At 31.7% G+C, this 22,272-nt stretch overlaps 1 protein-coding gene across 24 annotated transcripts in view; it reads left to right on the top strand.

Annotated features, from left to right (window-relative positions):
- Positions 1-22,272, top strand: part of PHF14 (PHD finger protein 14) — a 181,113-nt gene that overhangs the window by 84,294 nt on the left and 74,547 nt on the right. For all 24 annotated transcript variants that reach the window (XM_060685664.2, XM_087892740.1, XM_034402580.3 and 21 more), the window contains 3 exons: positions 7,753-7,803; positions 7,914-8,035; positions 21,740-21,857. In XM_060685664.2, coding sequence (XP_060541647.1) covers positions 7,753-7,803; positions 7,914-8,035; positions 21,740-21,857 — 291 coding nt within the window. The remainder of the gene's footprint in view (positions 1-7,752; positions 7,804-7,913; positions 8,036-21,739; positions 21,858-22,272) is intronic.

Raw genomic sequence — 22,272 nt, 5'->3', positions numbered from 1 at the left:
CTTTTTATAATGAAAATATTTACCTATATAGTATTTTTTTTACAATTAATATCATATAACATGGTTGTTAATTTATCTAAAAAGAAAAAGATCTGAATGTGACATTACTTAATCTATAGATTTAAAGGATGCTGTGGTTCACTGAGCCTTTTTTAGTTTTAGTTGGTTTCTTTTCCTGGAGTTGTAAATGTAAAGCTAATTAGATGGTACCATCAGCTGGCAGTACAGAAAGAGTTGCCACTTCTGGTGTGATAATTCCATCTGCTTTATGATATTAGCCAATGGAAACAGATGGTACTGCCCTTTGAAGAAATGTGTTGTAGATTTTCACAATGGAGTGCTTGAATCTACAATTTATTTTCCATGCCTGCTTGTTTCATAGAAACAAATAGAAAATTTGCAATATTTCCATATGTCTGTAACTGTTGTTATATCATTAGTACTTTAGCTTTAGGACTGTCTGCCAGTAGCTGTTGGCACCAATATGTTCAGGCATTTCATTTCATATTAATTTAGCACTTTATAATTCGACAAAAGGGGTTGATTTAATTGCCCTATTGTACTGAACAATTGAAATTTCCCAAGTTCATAGTCTCTTTTTGCGCTTAACTTTAATCAAATTTTCAAGAGTAAAGTCAACAATCAGTTTCCCCTTTGTGTATTTCAGTGTTAGTTAGAATATGAATTATATTCAACTAAGAACAGTTAATAATTTCTTTTTTCAAATATTTGAAATATTTCATAAGCAAATTATATGTAAAACAAACACACTATTTTGATATAGTTTCAAAGAAATAAGTACTTTAAAAATAGTCTGTATGTGTGTATACATTATTCTTCATATGTAATTTTTTTGAAATTGATGTTTTTTTCTTAAGTAGATAAGGTAAAATTCACTTGCTAATACATTTTATTGCAACATAGTAGCTCTATACAAGCATTTCAGTTAGCTGTGATAATAGCTCTATAGAAGCACTTCAGTAAGCTGTGATTATCATTGTGATTATTGTTTTGAAGGAGGATCATTGTTCTAGTATTAGTTTGGAAGTCTATGTATATTAAATTGAATTCTTCGGCTGTGCTTTTTAAAAATCATTATTTGATGGAAGTTGAGTTCTTGATTAGAATGTATGTATATAGATTGCCATCAACTGGCCTTTTCAGTGGTTGCATTTTTTTTATAAAGCATATTTAGGCAGAATTATGGGATCATAGATTTGAAATTTCAATAGATTTGAAATTTCTGGCCTGTAATATCTCTTGTTGGTCATGCTGTGGTCTTGTAGGTCTTGCTGCTGTGCATTCTAGTGAGGAGAGTCCTACAGTACATTTTTGTAGACATAGTTTTTGTGCCCATTGTTCAGAAGGGCAGGCTTAACGCATTGTAAGCCACCCTGAGTCTCCGGAGAAGGGCGGCATATAAATCAAAATAAAAAAAATAAAAAATAAATATCTTGAGAAATGATTGACATCAGTAAGAAGAATATCCATACTGTATTATGTTTCATGCATAAAATGTGTTTCTTTCTCTTTTTTTGAACATTTTTTTTTTAAAAAAACACAAAAGAATACAAAAACCTTTTCAGAATGAGCCATTGATCCGGTCATAAGTAGGTTCAATTACTAATTCCTCTTTAACAAAAGCTTTTCCCGAATCCCCGCTAATTACCGTAAAAAAAAAAGAGAGAAAAAAAATTTTTTTCCCCTTAATTTATATCATTTTACACAAATCAATTGCCTTCTATTATTTCACCACAAATCTTAGTTTTCAAATAGCACAACTTAATTTTCTCTAACATTATTGCCCTAAATTTTATCTGAAAAAAGAAAAAATTCTTAAAACCCATTACACTAATCTTAAAATCCTTAATTCAATATCATTTCAATTTCTTTTCCTTTTAACATGGATGGATATATCTTAAAAACATAAGTCAACAAAATATTTACGCAGTATTTTAACTGTTAACATTTATCATCTTCATTTTACTATTTATCTCAGTTTAATTCTTTTAATCACAACATAATCATTTCATTATTAGTATCAATTCCAGCGTGGTCATCTTTATTTCTTTATCATCTTTATCCCAGTATATAATCTCCTCTTAGTCATCCTCTTTTGGCTGTTAATCACAGCATAGTCTTTTTAGGTTTTATTGTTATTCCCAGTATAATCATCGTTTTTGCTGTCAATCCCAGCGTAATTATTTTTATCTTTACTGTTTTTCCCAGTATAATCATCTTGTTTTGCTGTCAAACCCAGCATAATTTTCTTTATATTTTACTGTTACACCCAGTACAATTCTCTATGTTTTGCTCTCTATCCCAGCATAATCACCTTAGTTTGCTGCTTATCCCAGCATAATCACCCTTTTTTTTTAATTTTACCATCCATCAATACATTACTTGTTAATATTCAATCACATTATCATTATCATCTTTATAACAATTTAACATTGAGGCTTAGTTCTTACTCCAAACACTTCCTTATATAAATTAGTAAATTTCTGTTAATATATTCTATTCCTCTCATATTCTTACTTTTTTCTTTATTTCAGTTTTTTACATATTATATCAAATTCTTCTCATATTCATATTCATTTTTATTAATCTATAAAAACCTCCTTTTTATTATTACTATAAAATGTGTTTCTTGAGCATTCATCAGTACAGCCACTCTATGTGCAAGTTGGTATCTTAGAGTTGATAATGTCTAAATATGTTTACTATTGTCTAAGTAGGCTTATTATTAGAAATCCAAATCTTCTGGCATAGCATAATGTCCCAAACAACTCTTGGATTATTATAATGAAATAACCATACTTCAGAAGGATTGTGTACTGTTTGATCAACTCTGTTTAAAATACAGAGATAAAAAAGTTACCAATCATGCTTTGGCCCACATGATTTGTAAATTGTGATCCTGATTGACAACATTCATTGAGCCTGTTGTAAGCCTGTTATAAGCCAGTGTTTACGATTTGCACTTTTATAAACGTGCAAGCTACTTTTGCCTTATTATTTATATTTATAGTGCTTTTAAAAAAGGACTAAATATCAGAGTGAGAAATAAAGGGACTTTTGGTTTCAACTTGGTCAAGTATCAGCTTCCTTAAAATTTTGAATTCATTTTCTCTCTCTTTTTTTTTTATTGAAAAGTTTTTAAAAGTTTACATATATATCCCCCCCTTCCCTCCACCCTCCCCAACCCTCACCCTCCCACCCACCCCCCTCCCTACTTCCCAAAGCAAAATACAGGGTATAACATTCAACGATCATAATCTAACATAGTCTAATTAATTATAACCTCTTACATCCCTCTAATACTTTAACTCCCCATTTACCAAACTAAATTTGAATACATAATAACATCTCTCTATCTATTCATAAACTATTTGAATTTTTTTAGTCCCATATTTACTTTGAATATAATCTATCCGTCTTCTCCATTCTATCATATATTTCTCATTTGAATAGTCCTTCAAATACGCTGAGATTTTTGCCATCTCTGCTAAGTTTGCTACTTTTAATATCCATTCTGAATAGTAGGCAAATCTTCCTTCTTCCAATACTGCTCCGCCAACAATCTTGCTGCAGTTATTAAATTCAAGATCAAATTAGTCTCTATAACCGTACAATCCGTAGTTATACCCAACAAAAATAGCTGTGAAGTAAACTTTATCCTCTTTTTAAGAATATTTTGAATATTCTAGGCCTGGTGGCTCAGCAGACTGATAGCATTGTGATTAACACCAGCTGTCTGCAATTATTGTAAATTCGAATCTCACCAGGCTCAAGGTTGACTCAGCCTTCTATCCTTTCAAAGGTAGGTGAAATGAGGGCCCAGATTGTGGGGGCAATAAGCTGACTTTGTATAAATATACAAAAGTATGAAGGCTATTGCTTAACACATTGTAAGCCGCCCTGAGTCTCCGGAGAAGGGCGGCATATAAATCAATTAAAAAAAAAAAAAAGAATCATCAAATTTTTATCCAGAATATTTTAACCTTTTTACAAGTCCACCATACATGAAAATAAGAGGCATTATCACAATCACATCTCCAACATTTAGATTGTAAATTCGGATACAAGCTAACTTTTTGGGATCTAAATGCCATCTATAAAACATTTTGTAAAAGTTTTCTCTCAAGTTTTGCACTTGTATAAATTTTACATTTCTTACCCATATCTTTTCCCATGTTTCCATCATTATTGGTTGTTCAAAATTTTGTGCCCATTTTATCATACAATCCTTAACTAACTCTGTTTCCGAGTCTGTTTCTATCAATATATTATACAACCTTTTTATATGCATTTGACTCCGGTCTCTAATTTGTTTTACCAAATTTTCTTCACTTTGTATGATACCGATGTTCTGATCTTTTCTCCATCTAGCTTGTAATTGTACATACTGAAACCAAGTTTGGATTACCCTTTCTTCCTTTAATACCCTCAAAGGCTTTAACTTTAATATACCCTTCTCTGTGTTAAGAATTTCTTTATATGTAATTACATCCTGCCTTTGTTCTATACTTATATTCTCTATCGCGTGTCTGGATACTGTCCATAAAGGTATCTTGTCATTTAATTTATATTTATATTTCTTCCAGACACGCAATAAAGCATTCCTTAATATATGACTTTTAAAAGTCCTATCAACCTTCTTGTCATACACTAAGTAAGCATGCCAGCCGTAAACCAAATCATGTCCTTCTATATTCAATATTCTTTCATTTGTTAAATTAATCCAATCACTAATTACTGATAAAACAGCTGCTTCATAGTATAATTTTAAATTGGGCATTTTCAAACCTCCTCTTTCACGTATGTCTTGCATTATTTTTAATTTAACCCTTGGTTTCTTCCATGCCCAAACAATTATTAAAGCCCTTGTGCCATTCTTCCAAGTTCGCATCCTTTTTAAGTATTGGTATCATTTGAAAAAGGAATAAAAATTTAGGCAAAACATTCATTTTTACTACTGCTATTCTACCCAACAAAGACAGTTGTAATTTTTTCCAATTATCCATCTCTGTCTGTATTTTATGCCATAATGATTCATAATTATACTTATATAATTTCCCATTTGAAGTTGTAATATAAACTCCTCACTATCTCACATCCTGTTACTCTTTCTAATTCTTCTTTTTGATTTATTGTCATATTTTTAGTTATCATCTTTGTTTTCCCAATATTTATTTTAAACCCAGATACTTGTCCATAGTGATTAATTATCTCCATTAAACCTGTAGCTGATTTCACTGGATGAGTTAAGGTTACAACCAAGTCGTCTGCGAATGCTCATAATCTATAGTCATGATGCCTAATCTTAATTCCCCATATCTTATCAGAGTCACGTATTTTGTTCAACAATAATTCCAACATTAAAATAAACAGTAATGGGGACAGGGGACAGCCCTGTCTTGTTCCTTTTTCTATTTTAAAAGTTTCTGTTAAACTACCATTAATTATTATTTGCGCTGTCTGTTCCTGATATATTGCTTTAATAGATTTTGTAAAACATTCTCCAAACTGCAACCTCTGCACCATTTTCAATAAAAATTGCCAGTTCAATCCATCAAACGCTTTTTCTGCATCCAAAAATATAAGCACCGCAGGGACTTGGTTGTTCCTTTTCAAATACTCCAATATATTAACAATTTGCCTTACATTATTTTTCATTTGTCTCTCATTTCTAAAACCAGATTGATCATTATGGATCATTTGTTGCATAACTGACATTAACCTATTTGCTAATATTTTAGCAAAAATCTTATAGTCTGTATTAAGTAATGATATGGGCCTCTAATTTTTTGGCTGGGTATGATCTTGATCTTCCTTCAGAATCAGAGAAATAAAGGCTGTTCCCCAAGATAGTGGTACCCCTCCTCCCAATTGTATTCTAGTAAATAATTCCCTAAGGGGTTCTACCATTTCCAATTGTAAATTTTTGTAATAAGCCACTGTCAATCCGTCTGTACCAGGTGCCTTACCAACGTTTAACTGCTTAATTGCCAGTACAATTTCCTCCTCGGATATCGGTTGATTCAATCTTTCCCTTTGCTCATCTATAACTGTAAGAATATTCTCCTTCTCCAGGTATCTATCTATATCTATACCTTGTATTTTATCATCAGCATACAATCTCGTATAAAATTCTAAAAAAGCCTTTTTAATCATATTCTGTTGATACACCTCTTTACCTTTATAGTCTATTTTCTTTATAGTATGAGACTTTTGTTTTTTCCTCAACATATATGTTAACCATCTACCTGGCTTATTTGCATTACAAAAAGTATTATGTTTAGCATATTGCAAATTAGTTGAATTCATTTTCTCATATCAAGAGCTGCAATGGCACAGTGGTTAGAATGCAGTACTGCAGGCTACTTCTTCTGATTGCTGGCTGCCTGTAATTTGGCAGTTCAAATCTTACTAGGCTGAAGGTTGACTCAGCCTTCCATCTTTCTGAGGTCGGTAAAATGAGGACCCAGATTGTTGGGGGCAATATGCTGACTATAAACTGCTTAGAGCGGGCTGTAAAGCACTGTATATAAGTCTAAGTGCTATTGCTAAGTGTTATTGCTATCAGAGAAAAAATATCCACTTATTTACCAAAACATTTAAAGCATAGATTAATAGAATAATATAAGAAAATGATATCTCCACAAAAATGCCTTTGCTTTGATACAAGTTGCATCCTCTATATATTTCAGAGGAACCAATTCAGTGTACAATGTTGACAGTGGTATTCCTCCCATAGGCTTCAGTTCAGAAGACATTGGGGAGGGAGTTAAAAATGATAAACATTTCTCATTGTGAAGGGTCTTTGGTGTTCTCTAAATAATGTCTCCCTTGAAGATGTTTCATTAACCAAACTAAATAACATCAGCAGTATTTGTGGGGAGTGGGGTTTAGTTTATGTTCTGTGGCTTTCCCTGTCAATATTGGTAGGAGTGGTTTTAGTAGGACTATTGGTGAGTAGTTTCTGATTGAACTATTTACTGTTGGCTTGTTTGGCAATTTTTTTATTGGGGTATTGTTCACTTCTTGATTGTTGATCTGATGTTAACTCGGTCTTAATCTATGCTCATCTGGGTATTGATTGCTGGTGAGAAGGTATTAGGTCTTTTCTTCCCTTTTTAACTTATTGATTGTCTCTTTCGCATATGTAGATGTTGTTTACAACTATGTATCTATTGATGGTCGATTTGTCAGAGTGCCAGGCTTCCAAGTCATTTCAATATGAGCTACAAATATTCTCCTTTGTCAGTTTCTCATTATGTATGACATACATACTTGTATCAGATGCAAGGACACAAATGTAAGACATTTGTATAAGACATTATACATGCCAGTGTTCTGGCATCAGTTTGCTACAGGCATCTGTGATATTTCCTTTTCTTTGTTCCCCATTTCTAGATTTGAGCTAACACCTCTTGCTATATGGTCAATTTTAGGGCCAAATAATCTGTTTCATAGACTTTGTGTAGCTACCTGCGTCTTATTTTCCTCTCTATTTTTCTGATTTACTTTTCCAGAGATAACTTTTCCGGAGGTAATCTGAATCTTCAACAGTTTCGGTATTATTGGATGGGATTTTTTTTTCATTAAAGGCTTTTGTTACTGCTCCTATTTTTCCAAATACTTTTTTTTTAAATACAGAACCTACAAAAAGAAGTGATATATTCAAAGTAAAACTTTAGATTTTTTCCAGCTGGAAAAGCATTAATTTTACATTTTATTTACTTTTAGAGAACTAGAGGACGAAAACGAAGCTATCTTCCAGAAGAAGAAAAACCTGAGGTTGGAATCTTGTGATTATATTCATTTTTATTGAGTAGATGAAAATATCAAGAGAAAGAAGCAATGTTTCTAAAATCTTTGTTTTGATTTGTTGTTTCTCTTTCTAATAGGAACGGATTCCAAGAGAAAGACGACAAAGACAATCTGTAGTACAAAAGAAGCCAAAGTCTGAGGACTTAAGAACAGAATGTGCTACATGTAAGGGAACTGGAGACAATGAAAATCTAGTCAGGTAGGGCTAATGTTAGAATCTTTTCCAAAGGAAATTAAAGTTCCATCTTCATCACTTTCTCATCATGGTTGTAATCAATGAAGTCTTAAAAGTGCTGAATAAGGCCAGCTGATTTAAGGGGAATGCATACCTCAGAAACAATTATTTGATCCACTTCTATCCACTAATTGACTTGCCACATGTTTTCTCTGTGGATTTAGATGTAGTGAATCTCTATGTTTATCTGTCAATTTCATATATAGAATTAATACTCTGTCAGGGTGAATTGCTTTGTCTTTTAACAAGACATAAAAGATAAAAAGCCAATCACTTCTGTGATGCAAGATCTGTTTTTATTTTCTGTCACAAAGTTCTATGTGAAGTTAATTTTCACTTGTCTAAAAGTTATACTGATGTCCACAAATTGAAGTATTTTTATTCCAAGGAGTCTCTGAGTTCTAGTTCTACTTTTGCCATGAAAAACTGGCTGGGTGCTTTTGAGCCAGTCATTCTTCTCAGCCCAATTGATGTCATAGGTTTTTTGTTCTGGGGAAAATCGGAAGAGGAAGGAGTTAGGTATGTTAGGTAGGTAAGTAAATAAAAATTAAAACTTGTTCATCCAATTTCTTCATCCCCCAGTTTTACAGAATTGTAAAAACAATTTTTATTCATCTATAAATAGATTTCATTAATCAGATTTCAAATTAAAAATATGGCAATCAACTAATGATTTATAGTTGATACTTCTTAATTCCAACTTTAGTTATGTAATTTATTGTCAGCTTCAAAAATGGAATGATTTAGGCCATGGCTTTAATTGAGAACTGAAATAAATTAAACTCAATTTTTTACTTCATTTGATGTACAGTGTTTTAAAAAACATAGGGTAAGATCATTACATAAATAAATAGTCTCCATTCCATCCAGATTTTTAAAATAAAACATTTAATAATATTCTAAATACTGGTAAATGAAGGAATATATTAAAAAATCTAAAGCTACTGGGGTCTAATAAATAAGTGTGAGAAGGAGAATAAAGAATAAATTAATTCTAATGAGCTACACAAAGCCAAATGGTATTGCAGAGTTGTTGTTGATGATAATTCAGCATTTCAAATAATTCAGAATGACATTTTACCTGTGGTATTTTTAGCACCTTACATCTACCTCAATATAATGAATGTTTAAATTTCAGTGTTGGGACCATACTCATGTTGAATATTGATAGTTTAGGGGAGAAACCAGGAAGAATGAAACATTGCATTCAGAGGCAAAATTTTTCATATACGATACCTGAATATTTGTTGATAACAAAATATATTCTGAATTTCATTTTCTTAAGTCCTTTAGAAAGTGACACAAGGTCCAAGTAAACATTTTAATTATTATTTTTATTTTTTTAGTACTTTGCATACTAAAACATAACATAACATATTAATAGTAGGAACTGCTACCATATGAGTGTCCTTTTGCTCTTTCTTTGAAAGTATGATTTCCTGTGTGGATCTGCTTGTTATGGAATAATTTAATGTAGTTGCCTTTATAATAGCAGTGTGGTTCTAGAGAAAGAAGAAAACTCCATTCTTGTTTTCTGCACTGTCTTCAAGAATCTTAGCATGGTTTACTAGAAAATAGTATTTTTTACAAACCTGTAAGCTTTGATATGGTATGAGCCAAGGAACTATAAGGAAATATTGGCATTACCTAAATTTGAACAATTAAAGTGGAAAGAAGCCATTGGCAAAGAAATGAAATCCATGGATGAACGCAGAGTGTTCACATCTATGGCTTTGCTACAGGGTTGCAAAGCTATAGGTTGTAAGTGGGTGTACAAAAAGAAAGTACTACCCAACAATAAGGTCCAGACCAGACATAGCTTGTGCAATAAACTTTCTAAGCCGCTTTACTGCTGCACCAACCCAATTGTGTTGGATGGGTATAAAAAGGAATTCTTAGGTATTTGAAGGAACTGTGAATTCGGGTCTTCAAATACAGGTCTGGGAAGAATATTAAATTATTTGATTTTATTTCTATTCCAGTTATGAAGGGAGGAGTGTCAGAGTATGTTCATAGGTTGGGATAGACAGGGTAACAGGTCAGCCAATGGGGACTGTTTGGATAGACATGGTAACAGGTCAGCTAATGGAGACTGTTTGGAAATTGAAAAGTAGTATTTGTTAGTATGGGACTATAAGAGACAGTTTGGAGTCTGGGCATGGCTTAGACTTGCTGAACTGTATATAAGAGTTGGTTTGGTCTCTGTAACCAGAGTCTCTGTACAATATATTTGCCTCTGTATCTCTCTACTCTGTAAGGCATGAGCTTAAATGGTCTTCGGGGGATGGTAGAGGACAGGAAGGCCTGGAGGAAAGTTGTCCATGGGGTTACGATGGGTCGGACACAACTTTGCAAGTAACAACAACAAATTATCAACAAAGCTTTGATCATTCCAATTTGTGTTTAAGGCGTTACTGCTTTTGTATACGCTTTTTAGATGTTAAAGCTTCAGTGCTCATGTTATATAGCTGCCTGTCAATGTTTTATGTTGCATCTTGTTTTATATTGATAAGTTTGGTACAACATATAAATCTAGCTTTTTTTTTTTTTACTTTTTATTTGAGAAAAAGATCTTTATTCCAGGTTATTTAAAATGTATACATGATTTTATTTTATCTGTGGACAATTTCATTCACAGATTTTAATTTCCAGCGGCCTTTGAATATCATTGCAAGTTAAGGCAAACACATTTATTTATTTATTGTATGGCATTACAGGAATGTTTTTGGGAGATGATTCCAAATATTAAATTTTATTTCTTTTGTCCAGCAGTCAAGAATGTTTTCAATTCTATTATCTATTGTTAAATAAATGCTGCTGGTTTTTTTTTAAAGAGTTATAGAAATGTCTTCACTCCATTTTTTAAAAGTAACTTGAAATATTATGGAGTGAAGTAATCTTCTGTTTCAGGGGAAGGCTTTAGTTAAGATAATGTATATGATCAGTTTCAGGGTTTTACACTTCCCTAGTTTGTATGAAAAATTAACATGCTATTAAAATTGCTGCTACTGTTTATTTCCAAACTTTTGAATATGGCTTTTATAATCTGAATGCTGAATTCCATTTTTAAGAAAAAAGTAATTAGTTAGTGTGAGATAACAACTGTTAATTCAGTGCAAACTCTTATGTTATGCTCTCTGCTCTATAATTTATTTATTTTTCAATTATGATTGTCAGTCTCTTGACAGCTGCTTGAAAAGAAAGTAACTTTTTAAAGCATGATTTCACAAAATTCTCTTTAGCAAGGTTTATTAAGAAGAAAGAGTAATAGTACAAAGAATTCCAGCAAGTGAACCAATTTTCATATTAAGACTTTCCATTTTTACTTCTGCTCTTGAAAGTTTTAGGTTGTACCAGAAGGGGGTTGGTTCCCTTCTTTGATAATAGATAAATTTCCAGCTGTTGTTTTCATGATGTTGTTTGAATATTTTATGATTTTGAGAACCAACCTTTCAGTAACTATATTGTTGGTCAATATATTTACTAGAAATATTGTTTATATGGGAAGTTACCTAGAAATATATATCTAATGTATAAGGGAGTGAAAGAAGTAGAATATGTCTTCTTTAATCAGGAATTACTCTGCCTTTGGAAATAAACTCATAGAAATATGTACATAGTATATTGGAATCCGCCAAGTGTGAAAACTACTTTTTTCTAAGATTTCTCAATTTCAAAAATGAATTGCTACCAAGTGGAAAGACAAGAATAGACAGGTTATTGTTTGAGAAACATATCCAGGGAACCATTACATTCGCCTAAGCAATCAACTGGTTCTTTAGATCCTCACCGTAGAAATTTATGAAATTTTCATTGATATTTTTTTTAAAAAAACTGTAAAAATGTACAGAATGATATCAGAGTGTTAGAGATATTCTAAACGAATAGTTTTGTTTAAGATAACTGTTTGGTAAGACACAGATCATTTTTTTTCATAGCCATGAATTGCTGAAAATGCATATGAATAATTCTGGTATTTGCAGTTCTTTTTCATTATTGTTATCAAATATGGAGTATTTCATTAATATTGAGAGCCATTCCCTACCACTTGTATCCTACTTCTTTTTGCTTGATTAATTTTATTTTGCTGTGCTTATTAACTTAAAAAAAACCAATAGAAATTTCCATCTGTAGAAGAAAAAACTTTATTTTGAGTTTTCAGAAATTAAATGATATGGAATATAATTTCTTTTTGCAAATAAATATTGCTGTAAACTAATAACAAAATAACAATATTTGCATATTTTAACTTGAAAAATTATTTTAGGAATATTTTAACCTTCATATGTGAAGGAGAGAACATGACATTTGAACCATGTTAATAGAGGGGAGAAACTATATTTTTATTAGTTGTATGTGTCCATTTATTTATTATGTGTTTGTTTATTTAGCAAATTTATAGTCCGTCTATCTCATATTCATGAAGTTAAGCCAATAAGTTAACATGGAAATTTTTTAGTCTATTGTATTGATCAGGATGTTTGAGTATTTATAAAATCTGGAAATTTTATCCATTTAGTATAGTATATTCTTTTATAATTATAATTATAGCTTTAATTATAAATCATCATGTAAGAATGAATTATTTTGCTTATCACAAAGATTAACAAATGTAATACATTAAAATCACATACTGTTTAAAATCAATAATAGGAAATAAATAATAAATTGTAGCTCAAAATCAATATGGTAGGTAATATGAAGAGGCAAATTTAACTGTAGTCTTAGTAATGGTATGGTCAACCTTAGTTTGTATGATTTAAAAGGGAGAGGGTATGGTGTTCAGTTTAAATATAAACAAAATGTAATAGAATTCTTAGTGCAAGGCATATAAGAATTGAATTTTAAAAATGAAATTTCCAACTATAACTGTTTGCCATGATTTATACAATGTTGTATAATTGTAATACTCTACTATGGTATAATAGTAGTACATAATTATTAATATTTTAACTAAAACTGCCCTTCCTGTGAAGCATTTATTTTTGATATAAACATTTTTATATCCAGATCTGGAAAACATAGTAGCCAATTTCTTTAATTTCCACTGAAAGTTTTGTCTGCAATGAATCTGCTAAAGGAATATATAATGGAAGCAATGAATTGACGTTGCAAGACTGTGTAGTAAGTGACTTTTACCACTGCACATAAACAGAGCAGTTATTCTAAATCATAGCATCAGTTTCACTCAGATAACCACTAAAATCACTACACTGTGGTCCGCTGGAAATGCCATCATCCTTCATCTGCCACATTAAGCCTGCAGAGAGCAAGCAGCAGTTGAGTCTATATTGTGGTGGAAAGGAATGAGTTTTGAACCAAGTGAAAAGATGTTCTGGAAGAGCAGTAACCTTTTCTATGATGTGTGCTTTTTCCATTACATTTTTGACAGAAAATGATGCCAAATGATTTAATGGTGACATTTTGTTTGCTGACTTTCCTTATTTCTTATTTTTTAAAAAAATAAACATAACTTGGCCTAGAGGGAGAATGAGTGGCCAGGCATTTTGAATCCGCCTACAGAATTTCTAATTCATATAACCATTGAATTATTATCATGTAGTGTTTTAGGGTTGTTGTTCTTTAATTCTCATATCATATTTTTAAAAGGCATTATCTTTTTCCTGTTAATGGCATCAGTTATTTTAGTAAATTAACCTTTAAACACACATCTTTTAATAAATAAACAACCTACAGCATAATTTGATAAATAAGAAGCAATTAAAAAAAAAAACACAGACACCTTGTATGCCACACTTGTATTATCTAGTTGTAGATACCATGGCTTTCATTTTCTGATGTACATTATTCTGTGATAATGATGTAAATTCAGTTTGTGATACAAATTACTCTAGATGGCTAATTATGGCAGTACACATATTACTTTAATCATTAACTATGCAGAAAAGTATCTGTAAATATTTATACATGCGAAAGTGAGCAAAAAAATCTATGTTTTGTAAAATATAGCAGTAGGTCTGCATATTTTCAATATCTTGTAAATATATAGGAAAGAAAGAAAGAAAAGGCATAAACTTATCATTATTAAAGGATAGAAGAATACATTTTTAAAAAACTCTGTAAGTATTGTCCCATACTAGTATACACACAGATTTTCTTTGAGAACTAATAGCACATTCCCATTTTAGTTTGCACAATAGATGCTTTATTTGAAAGGCTGTGTGGGTATTTGATGATTAGATATTCAATGTCAGGGAAAAGTTGGAAAGAGTATTGTACCTCATTTTATTCATAACCTTACATATGGTTTCTCATATTTTGGGGTTCTGAATGTCTCTAATGAGCACCAATCTCTAATTATGCAAACTTCCTCTTTTTTAAAAAATTTAGAATACTATTGTCTCTTTCTTACCAGTTAAATAAATACAACAAATAGCAGCAGTAAAACACTTTTTTTGCTTCTAAAGATATATTAATTTGAATGACCGATTTGAAAATCTTTCCCACTATAGCTCTATTTTTTCTTTTGGAAAAAAAAGCCTTGGCAGCAAAATGATTTCTGTAATAGCCATTTTTTTTAACATACTATAGACTAAGTTTTCTAAATGTGCTTGGCTGCAGTATGGTAAGTCTTTGTTCATCCTTCTTTGAGAACACAAGACATTGTCCTTATCCTGTGCTGTGTTTGAACTTAAAGCAAACTTCCGACAAATGGCTAATAGAATAAAAGTCTACAGTAAGGATTGAGATAAAGGGCTCTTTTTAATACTTTAGTATTCAGACTGTATCTTCTGGAAGACTTTTCTTATGTTGAGCATTGATTTCAATTGAACTTTCAATGATTCCTGGGGAAGGTCATAATTCAAGGAATTATATCTGCATACAACTGTTTTCTGTGTGGAGGTCTTACTTCTGTCTTGCAAAAGTTCTGTAGGTCAGTAAAGCAAAATAGCTTCCTTCTGTTCTTATAAACTAGTCATATAGAAAAAAATGCTTGCCCAGAACATAAAGCTATTTGATGGGCAGGGTAGATTCCATGTATCTCCCTTCTTCCTTTCATTCTTTTCTAGGTTTAATTTTAAACCTACCCTGTTTCCCCAAAAATAAGACATCCAATGATAATAAGCCCAATTGGGCTTTTGAGTGCATGGCAATAAGGCCACGGGCTTATTTCTGAGTTAAAAAAAATATAAGAATGGGTCTTATTTTTGGGAAAACGCGGTAGATACCCCATGTATAGTATATATCGATATATGAAATGAATTAGAATCAACTTAGTGATACCGATCTTAAATTTATGAAACAGAAATAGAATTTATTAAACCACACATTCCATATATGTCTATGTGAAGCTTGGAGTGAAATCATTCTTAGCCTCAAATACTTCTCAAAAGCAGTCTACTTTGCATTAAAGTCTAAAAAATAAGTCTCAATTTGGAACCCAGGAGCTTCTTTCATTAAAGAGACTACTAATGAAAATAGTCACTGGTTGTGCTAATTTTAGCTGGGGAAAAAAATCTATTGGCTCAGATGGGCCATAGGCTAGAGCTGTCAAAACTGGAGTATGACAGTTTTCTTGTAAGAAGTAGCCAAAAACTTCTTAATTCATTGGATTTTCACATAGAATTATGATATTCTAAGATAAATCCACTTACCTAATTAAACAGAACATTGATTCTTCGTAATATGGTCTGCACAACAAGGCTGATTCTGTGTTTTTATTTAATTGCTCCCTAACTTAGTTTTAAAATGCTTCTGAGTATTCCTAATTTGCCTGGTTGCTTCGTTTTTTTGAAGTTCATTCCCTTTCCTCTTCAGTGATGAAGAGCCTTGGTAGTACAGGGGTTTAAGGCACCCTGTTATTAAGCTTATTAAGACCAGCTGCCTGCAATTACTGCAGGGTTCGAATCTCGCCAAGGCTCAAGGTTGACTCAGCCTTCCATCCTTTCTAAGGTAGGTGAAATGAGGACCCAGTTTGTGGGGGCAATAAGCTGACTTTGTATAAATATACAAAAGGATGAAGGCTATTGCTGAGCACATTGTAAGCCGCCCTGAGTCTTCGGAGAAGGGCGGCATATAAATCAAATTAAAAAAAAAAAAAAGTGATAAGTAAAACTCTGAATTAACTCTATCCCATGATCTTTTCCATTTTCTAGACCCAATTATATTACTTTTTCATTGCTTGGCTGCCCTTGAACCAAAACAACAGTACAGAAAAGTTATGTATAAATATTCTGTTTATATAACAGAAGAAATCAGTTACTATGGTTCAAAATTTAGTTATCAGCCCTGGAAGCCATCTTTTCTTTGGATCTTCAGCGCTTCCATATTTAGTGCTGTGGAAAACTGGATGGGGGGATTGTATAGAGGGAAAGATATCTAGCCATAATAACTTTCTTTTCTCTGAGAGTTAAGGACATTCTGCCCTGCACCTGGAATGGCATGATTGGGAGACATCTCCGGATGGCACAATGCATTGATTGGACCATGCGATGGACATGAGGGTACAGGGGAAGGGACTTGGACTTTCTTTTTGGCGGGGAAAACCTGGAAGCTTTCAGATTCGGGTTTTCCCAGATGTGCCAATATGAAATCTCTAATAAAATGGAACTTTGAGGAATTTCTAGCCTTGGAGTCTTCTTTCTTTGGGGGTGTTACTTGGAACCCTGACATTAATTACACATTTGGTACATAATGAACAAAACAAGATATTGTTTCAATAAATATTGCATTAATGTACAATATTTTGGGAATAAAACAATCACAAGCATATGAGCTCATTCTACTTTATTATAAAGCTACATTGACAGAATCTTGCAAATCTGAAAGTACAATTCTTCTCATGTCTCATTTACAAAATTAGGAAGGAAGGAAGATCTCTTCTTTCACCCCACCTACTAGCTAAATGTAGGCTATGCTATTTCTTAATTAATCATTCCTTTAGCAGCATCTTTTTACCCAGTCTTCCCACATATCATTATACCCAGTACTATAAAACATGTCAATCTAAATGTTTCTAATAGTTGTAAAGTTAACAAACAATTTCTGAATGTAATTAGAAAGGGAAGTGTGCAAATTCAGTGTCCTTTTAAAGGAACTGTCTACAGTTTCAGCAAAAATATTATTCACTCAACATATTTAAACCCAATAGAAACCACTGTCTTGAGTTCTCCTTGTGTGGCACAATTGTCTGGAGTACTTGTAGATGATCTTAAACCCTCTCCTTGTCCAGAGAAGAATTACAAAGAACTGGTCTACTTGGTGGCTCTTCATTCTTCACAGTTATTGGATTAACTTTTCATGGAACCATCTTCAGTTTGCCAGAAGTCCTAGATTTTGATATTTGTATATAGGTTTTCAAATTTTCTTTACCTATTTTATTCTTTGAGTGTGGGTCTTTAAAAAAAAAGGTTCTTCTGCTATTTCCAATCTTTCTATTTAGCAATTTGTTCTCTTTTTCTATCACTTATCATTTTTCTTCCTTCCTCTTTTCTAATTTGGTATGCTAGATGTTTCCCTGGTTTGTTTGCATTTTCAATATGATTTTGTTTAACATATTATATCTTTTTTCTACAATTGCCAATAAATTAATGTTTTTTAACTTTATTTATTATTCCAGTACTTGTCATCTTGATTGTTTTTTAAATATTTTAAGTTTGTTAGGCATAGGAAAAACTTCTGAGAATTAATTACTAGTTTTAAAAGATTGAGTTCCTTCAAAACTTCATTTCCCTTCAAACTTAAGATGACAGCTTTCTATGAATCAAACAGTTGCAATGGCACTGGATGAAATCAAAGACAACCATTAAATATTACATGAAATATGCAAGAAACATTCAGTGATGAATAATTATATTTTTGAATGTCCAGAGTCACTTGAAAATTTAAGAAGACAGATTTGTCAAATAGCCATGTAAAGATCCATAACACTTAGAGTACCAAAAATGCTAATATATGACATTTTCATCTGAAAAACTAACAACTAATATAATGAAATGAAAATACCTTATGTTTAGTTACTTTACAAATTAAACCACAGGCAGATTTTTAAAATTCCCAAATAAAGAAGTGTTTTTTAAAAATCCTGTTTTATTATTTATTTAATTTGTATAGTTGCTCATTATATTGCTTAACGCATTGTAAGCCGCCTGAGTCTCCGGAGAAGGGGGGCATATAAATCAAATTTAAATAAATAACTAAATAAATTTTACCAAAATCAGCTCTTGGAAGCATACAACAGAACTAAAAACAATGTATAAATATATAAAACCATTGTCATAATTATAAAAACATTAAAAACTATATAAAGAAACAAAACAGAGGAAGGGATATTCCCGGGGTCCCCTTATGCTTGCTGACATAATCAGGTCTTAAGGGATACCTCCCCTGAGGCCAACCTTTCACAATGAGGATACTGCCTACACCCTGTCAAATGTAGCTTCCTAGCCAAAGGAGCCTATAATATAGATAGATTGATGTTAAATTTGGTAAACTTAACATAATAAATAAGCAACAGATTTATGGAACGAATTGAAAGCTAACGTCCTTGATAACAATTTGCTTGATAACATTTTTATTATATAAAAATATAAATGTACTGTGAAATATTTCTTCCCCTTATCATAGAGATTAGAAGAGATATTTAAATTTATAGTCAGAATTTTTAAGAGATAGATTTATAATAAGGTATTTATTTTCAACCTTTGCATTTCAAATTCCAATTTGCAATTTATGTATGTATTGAATCTGTTTTTGATTCAGAATCATTATTACGCTTCCGTACACAATTACTACTTTTTTGTGCAGTAAATTCAGGCAAATCAACAACAGATTTAAATGGGTAGAAGTTGGGACAAATGTTTCATTGTAAAATATTACAATAAAATGTACTGTTCAAGGAATATTTTTTATGTCGGCATATTTTTATTTATTGCACTTTTATTTATTTATTTAGCCATACTCTAAATAAATATATAAAGTACAAGGAATAAAAATAAATATGAAATTTTCCAGTCAAAAAAATGGAATGGAATGGAATGGAATGGAATGGAATGGGATGGAATGGAATGGAATGGAATGGAATGGAATGGAATGGAATAGAATAGAATAGAATAGAATAGAATAGAATAGAATAGAATAGAATAGAATAGAATAGAATAGAATAGAATAGAATTTTATTGGCCAAGTGTGATTGGACACACAAGGAATTTGTCTTGGTGCATATGCTCTCAGTGTACATAAAAGAAAAGATACATTCGTCAAGAATCATAAGGTATAACACTTAATGATAGTCATAGGGTACAAATAAGCAATCAAATCTTATTAGGAAGCAGTCAATATAAATTGACATTTTGGATCCAGCAAATATACTATCTTACTCTGGAAAAAAATATTTTTTTAATTTTTGGAAGCTTTGAATTTTGCATAAAATTATAGTGACATAGATATGCAAATTATAGCCACAGTTTTCTTCAACTTTTCAGTTAGATAGGTGTAAGTCTTCTGTGCCCCCAAATTTATTCTTAGATTTCTACAGGCCTGCTGATAAGAGTCTCCCCTGAGTAGATAGGCAAATAATGAAATTGGATAATGTGCATGCTAATTCTAAATAGAATGAGTCTGTTCTCTAGATATTATTCATTTATCTTTTTCAGATTTTGAAATTAGGTCATAATATCAAAATAATTATTTATTATGAACAGGAGAAAGCAGACCAAACTGTTGAAAAATTTTTCAAGGACATGAGCAAATGAAGATTAAAGAACAAATTTATTATTTGATTAATCAAAAAAAATGTATGGAAGTGTCTACTCAAACTCTCTTTCTGAAGAGAGATTTAACCTAAGTTCATATTCTTAAAAAAAAACTCTCAAGTACTTTTTAAGATACATATATTATTGAACCCCTTGATTTGACTGTGACAAATTGCATTTAACTGTATGATTGGAAAATTAAAACATTATTCTAATTTAAAATAAAACATTATTCTAATTTAATAGTAATTCAGAAAGCAATATCATTTAATATTTCTCATCTTAAATATACATGAATTTATCCTGTTTTTCATGACAAGATAGGAAGAGTTTAAATCTTTCGTCCTGTTTTTAGAAATTGCTGCATCATGTGATAGGCAAGTTGCTAAACTAGCTCCACGTAGGATCAAAAGTACTCAATTTAATCATTTGTGAGGTTGATAAATACTTGATTATTCTTGACCATAAGTTAACATGTGACGGTAATTTTGTGTATTCAGCGTGTTAAAATGTTCATTTAATGTACCGTATTAATAACTAAAATTTTAATAGGATCGAAGGGGAGGAAGACAGGGAGCCATTAAAGAAATGCTTCATCTGAAGTCCTGTCCCCTGGAATCTGACTACTATTAGTTGCAATTCTTCTTACACATTATGCATACATTTCTCAGCAATGCAACGTTTGCAGACAAATGTAGTTTGTTGATTAATTCTTCTATAACGGGTGTTCAAACTTGATTTCATAGAGGGCCGCATCAGGGTTGTATGTGACCTCAGGGAGCCGGAGTGGGCATGGCCAGAGTGGGCATGGCCAGCTCGGCATCACTTGTGTAGGGGGAACCTGTGGTGGCTGAGTGCTCTGCCAGTAAAAATGGGCTCTTGAGCTCTGTTTTCAGCTACGATGGTCTCCTATAACCGTCTGCCAGCAAAAACGGAGCTTGGGAGGGCCCTATGCAGACCTCCCAAGTTCCATTTTCGCTGGCAGAGGCACTGCGGGGAGGTCCTTCGCTGTTTCCAGGGTGTCCCCACGGGCCAGATTCTGTCCTGGGCCTTGAGTTTGACAGCCCTGTTCTATAATAACTTCAGCTTAATATTAGTAGTTCTTATTATATTTGAGGCAGAAATTGGACAAATTTCTTATAAAAAATTACAATACGTGTAGGTGATTATGCACCTGTTACTCAAACTGATTTTTAATGTTTCACAAAAAGATGTTAATGAAGGAGGAAAAACCAATTCATATGATGAACAAGCATGATCCTGTCATACATTCTTTTTCAAAATATCTCCAAAACTGTTTCATACCATGTAAAAAGATTTGAATATTGAAAATATATTCTTTATCCAGAATTCTATATGCGTTTATTTTCATTCACTGAAAAGATGTTTATACAGATTTTTCATATTATGAGACCTACATATTTCTTTGTTTTTGTTTGTTTTATCAAGCTGTAAATGGAATATAAAATTGAATGAGCAGAAACATCCTTGCATGACTGGATTTTTACACTTTCTCCTTTTTCCCTGCATTTCCTCAGATATCAATGTACCGTGCAGAACGGGTATTGCAGGTACAAAGAGTGTATAAAGAAATATATAAATCACTCCCATTCCCAGTTTTCTTTACAAAAAAAGTTCTATTAAAAGATGGGCTCTCTTGATACCTGCTCTTTATTTCTACAACATAGTTGATATGTTAATAAAAATGGTTATTGTAATACTAATACATGAACATTGTCTGATAAGTTAACTATCAGTTGAGAAGACACTAAGAGTGCTAGTGTCCATATAAACCTCCATCATTGGTTAGATTTATTGTCAACATATAGTAGTATGTAATTATATATATTACATTGTAAGATTTCTTCAGATTTCATGATTTATTTCTGTTGATTCACAATTCTTATCTAAATATAATATTCAGCATGAAATAAGTATTTTGTTTCTAATGCAGATGTGATGAATGCAGACTATGCTATCATTTTGGTTGTTTGGATCCTCCCTTGAAAAAATCTCCAAAGCAAACTGGCTATGGATGGATTTGTCAAGAATGTGATTCTTCCTCATCTAAAGTAAGTTAATGAGTCTTATGAAAATGCGGATAAGATTTTGAAAAATAGTTTACAAAAGCTCACATTCAGTTCCTACTAAAACATTAAAGGTCAAAATTCATGCTGCTATGATTGTATAATTGTATAACTATAGTTGTTTTTGGCAAAGCATACAATGATATTTACAATTATTCAAGTCATTGTATTGTATTCTTAGTAATGTAGAATGTTCTATACTTCTTAAGAGTTTAATGGTGAAGGTCTGTGACAATTCATTGAATCATACTATATTGCTATATTGTTTACTATAAGAGGCCTATATTCTGTATATGTTGGTTTAATAGATGCTGTAAAATGAAATTGGAAATACAATTGAAAATATATGTAAATACAGTGCATTATTGCTGACTGTGCTTAATTCTTTTGATAGATGTAT

This window comes from Pantherophis guttatus, chromosome 4 (genome assembly GCF_059756535.1).
Source record: "Pantherophis guttatus breed Tessera chromosome 4, ASM5975653v1, whole genome shotgun sequence".
In the NCBI taxonomy this organism is placed as follows: domain Eukaryota; kingdom Metazoa; phylum Chordata; class Lepidosauria; order Squamata; family Colubridae; genus Pantherophis; species Pantherophis guttatus.
Note: the sequence above shows the minus strand (reverse complement) of the source record. Positions and strands in the feature narration are given on the sequence as shown.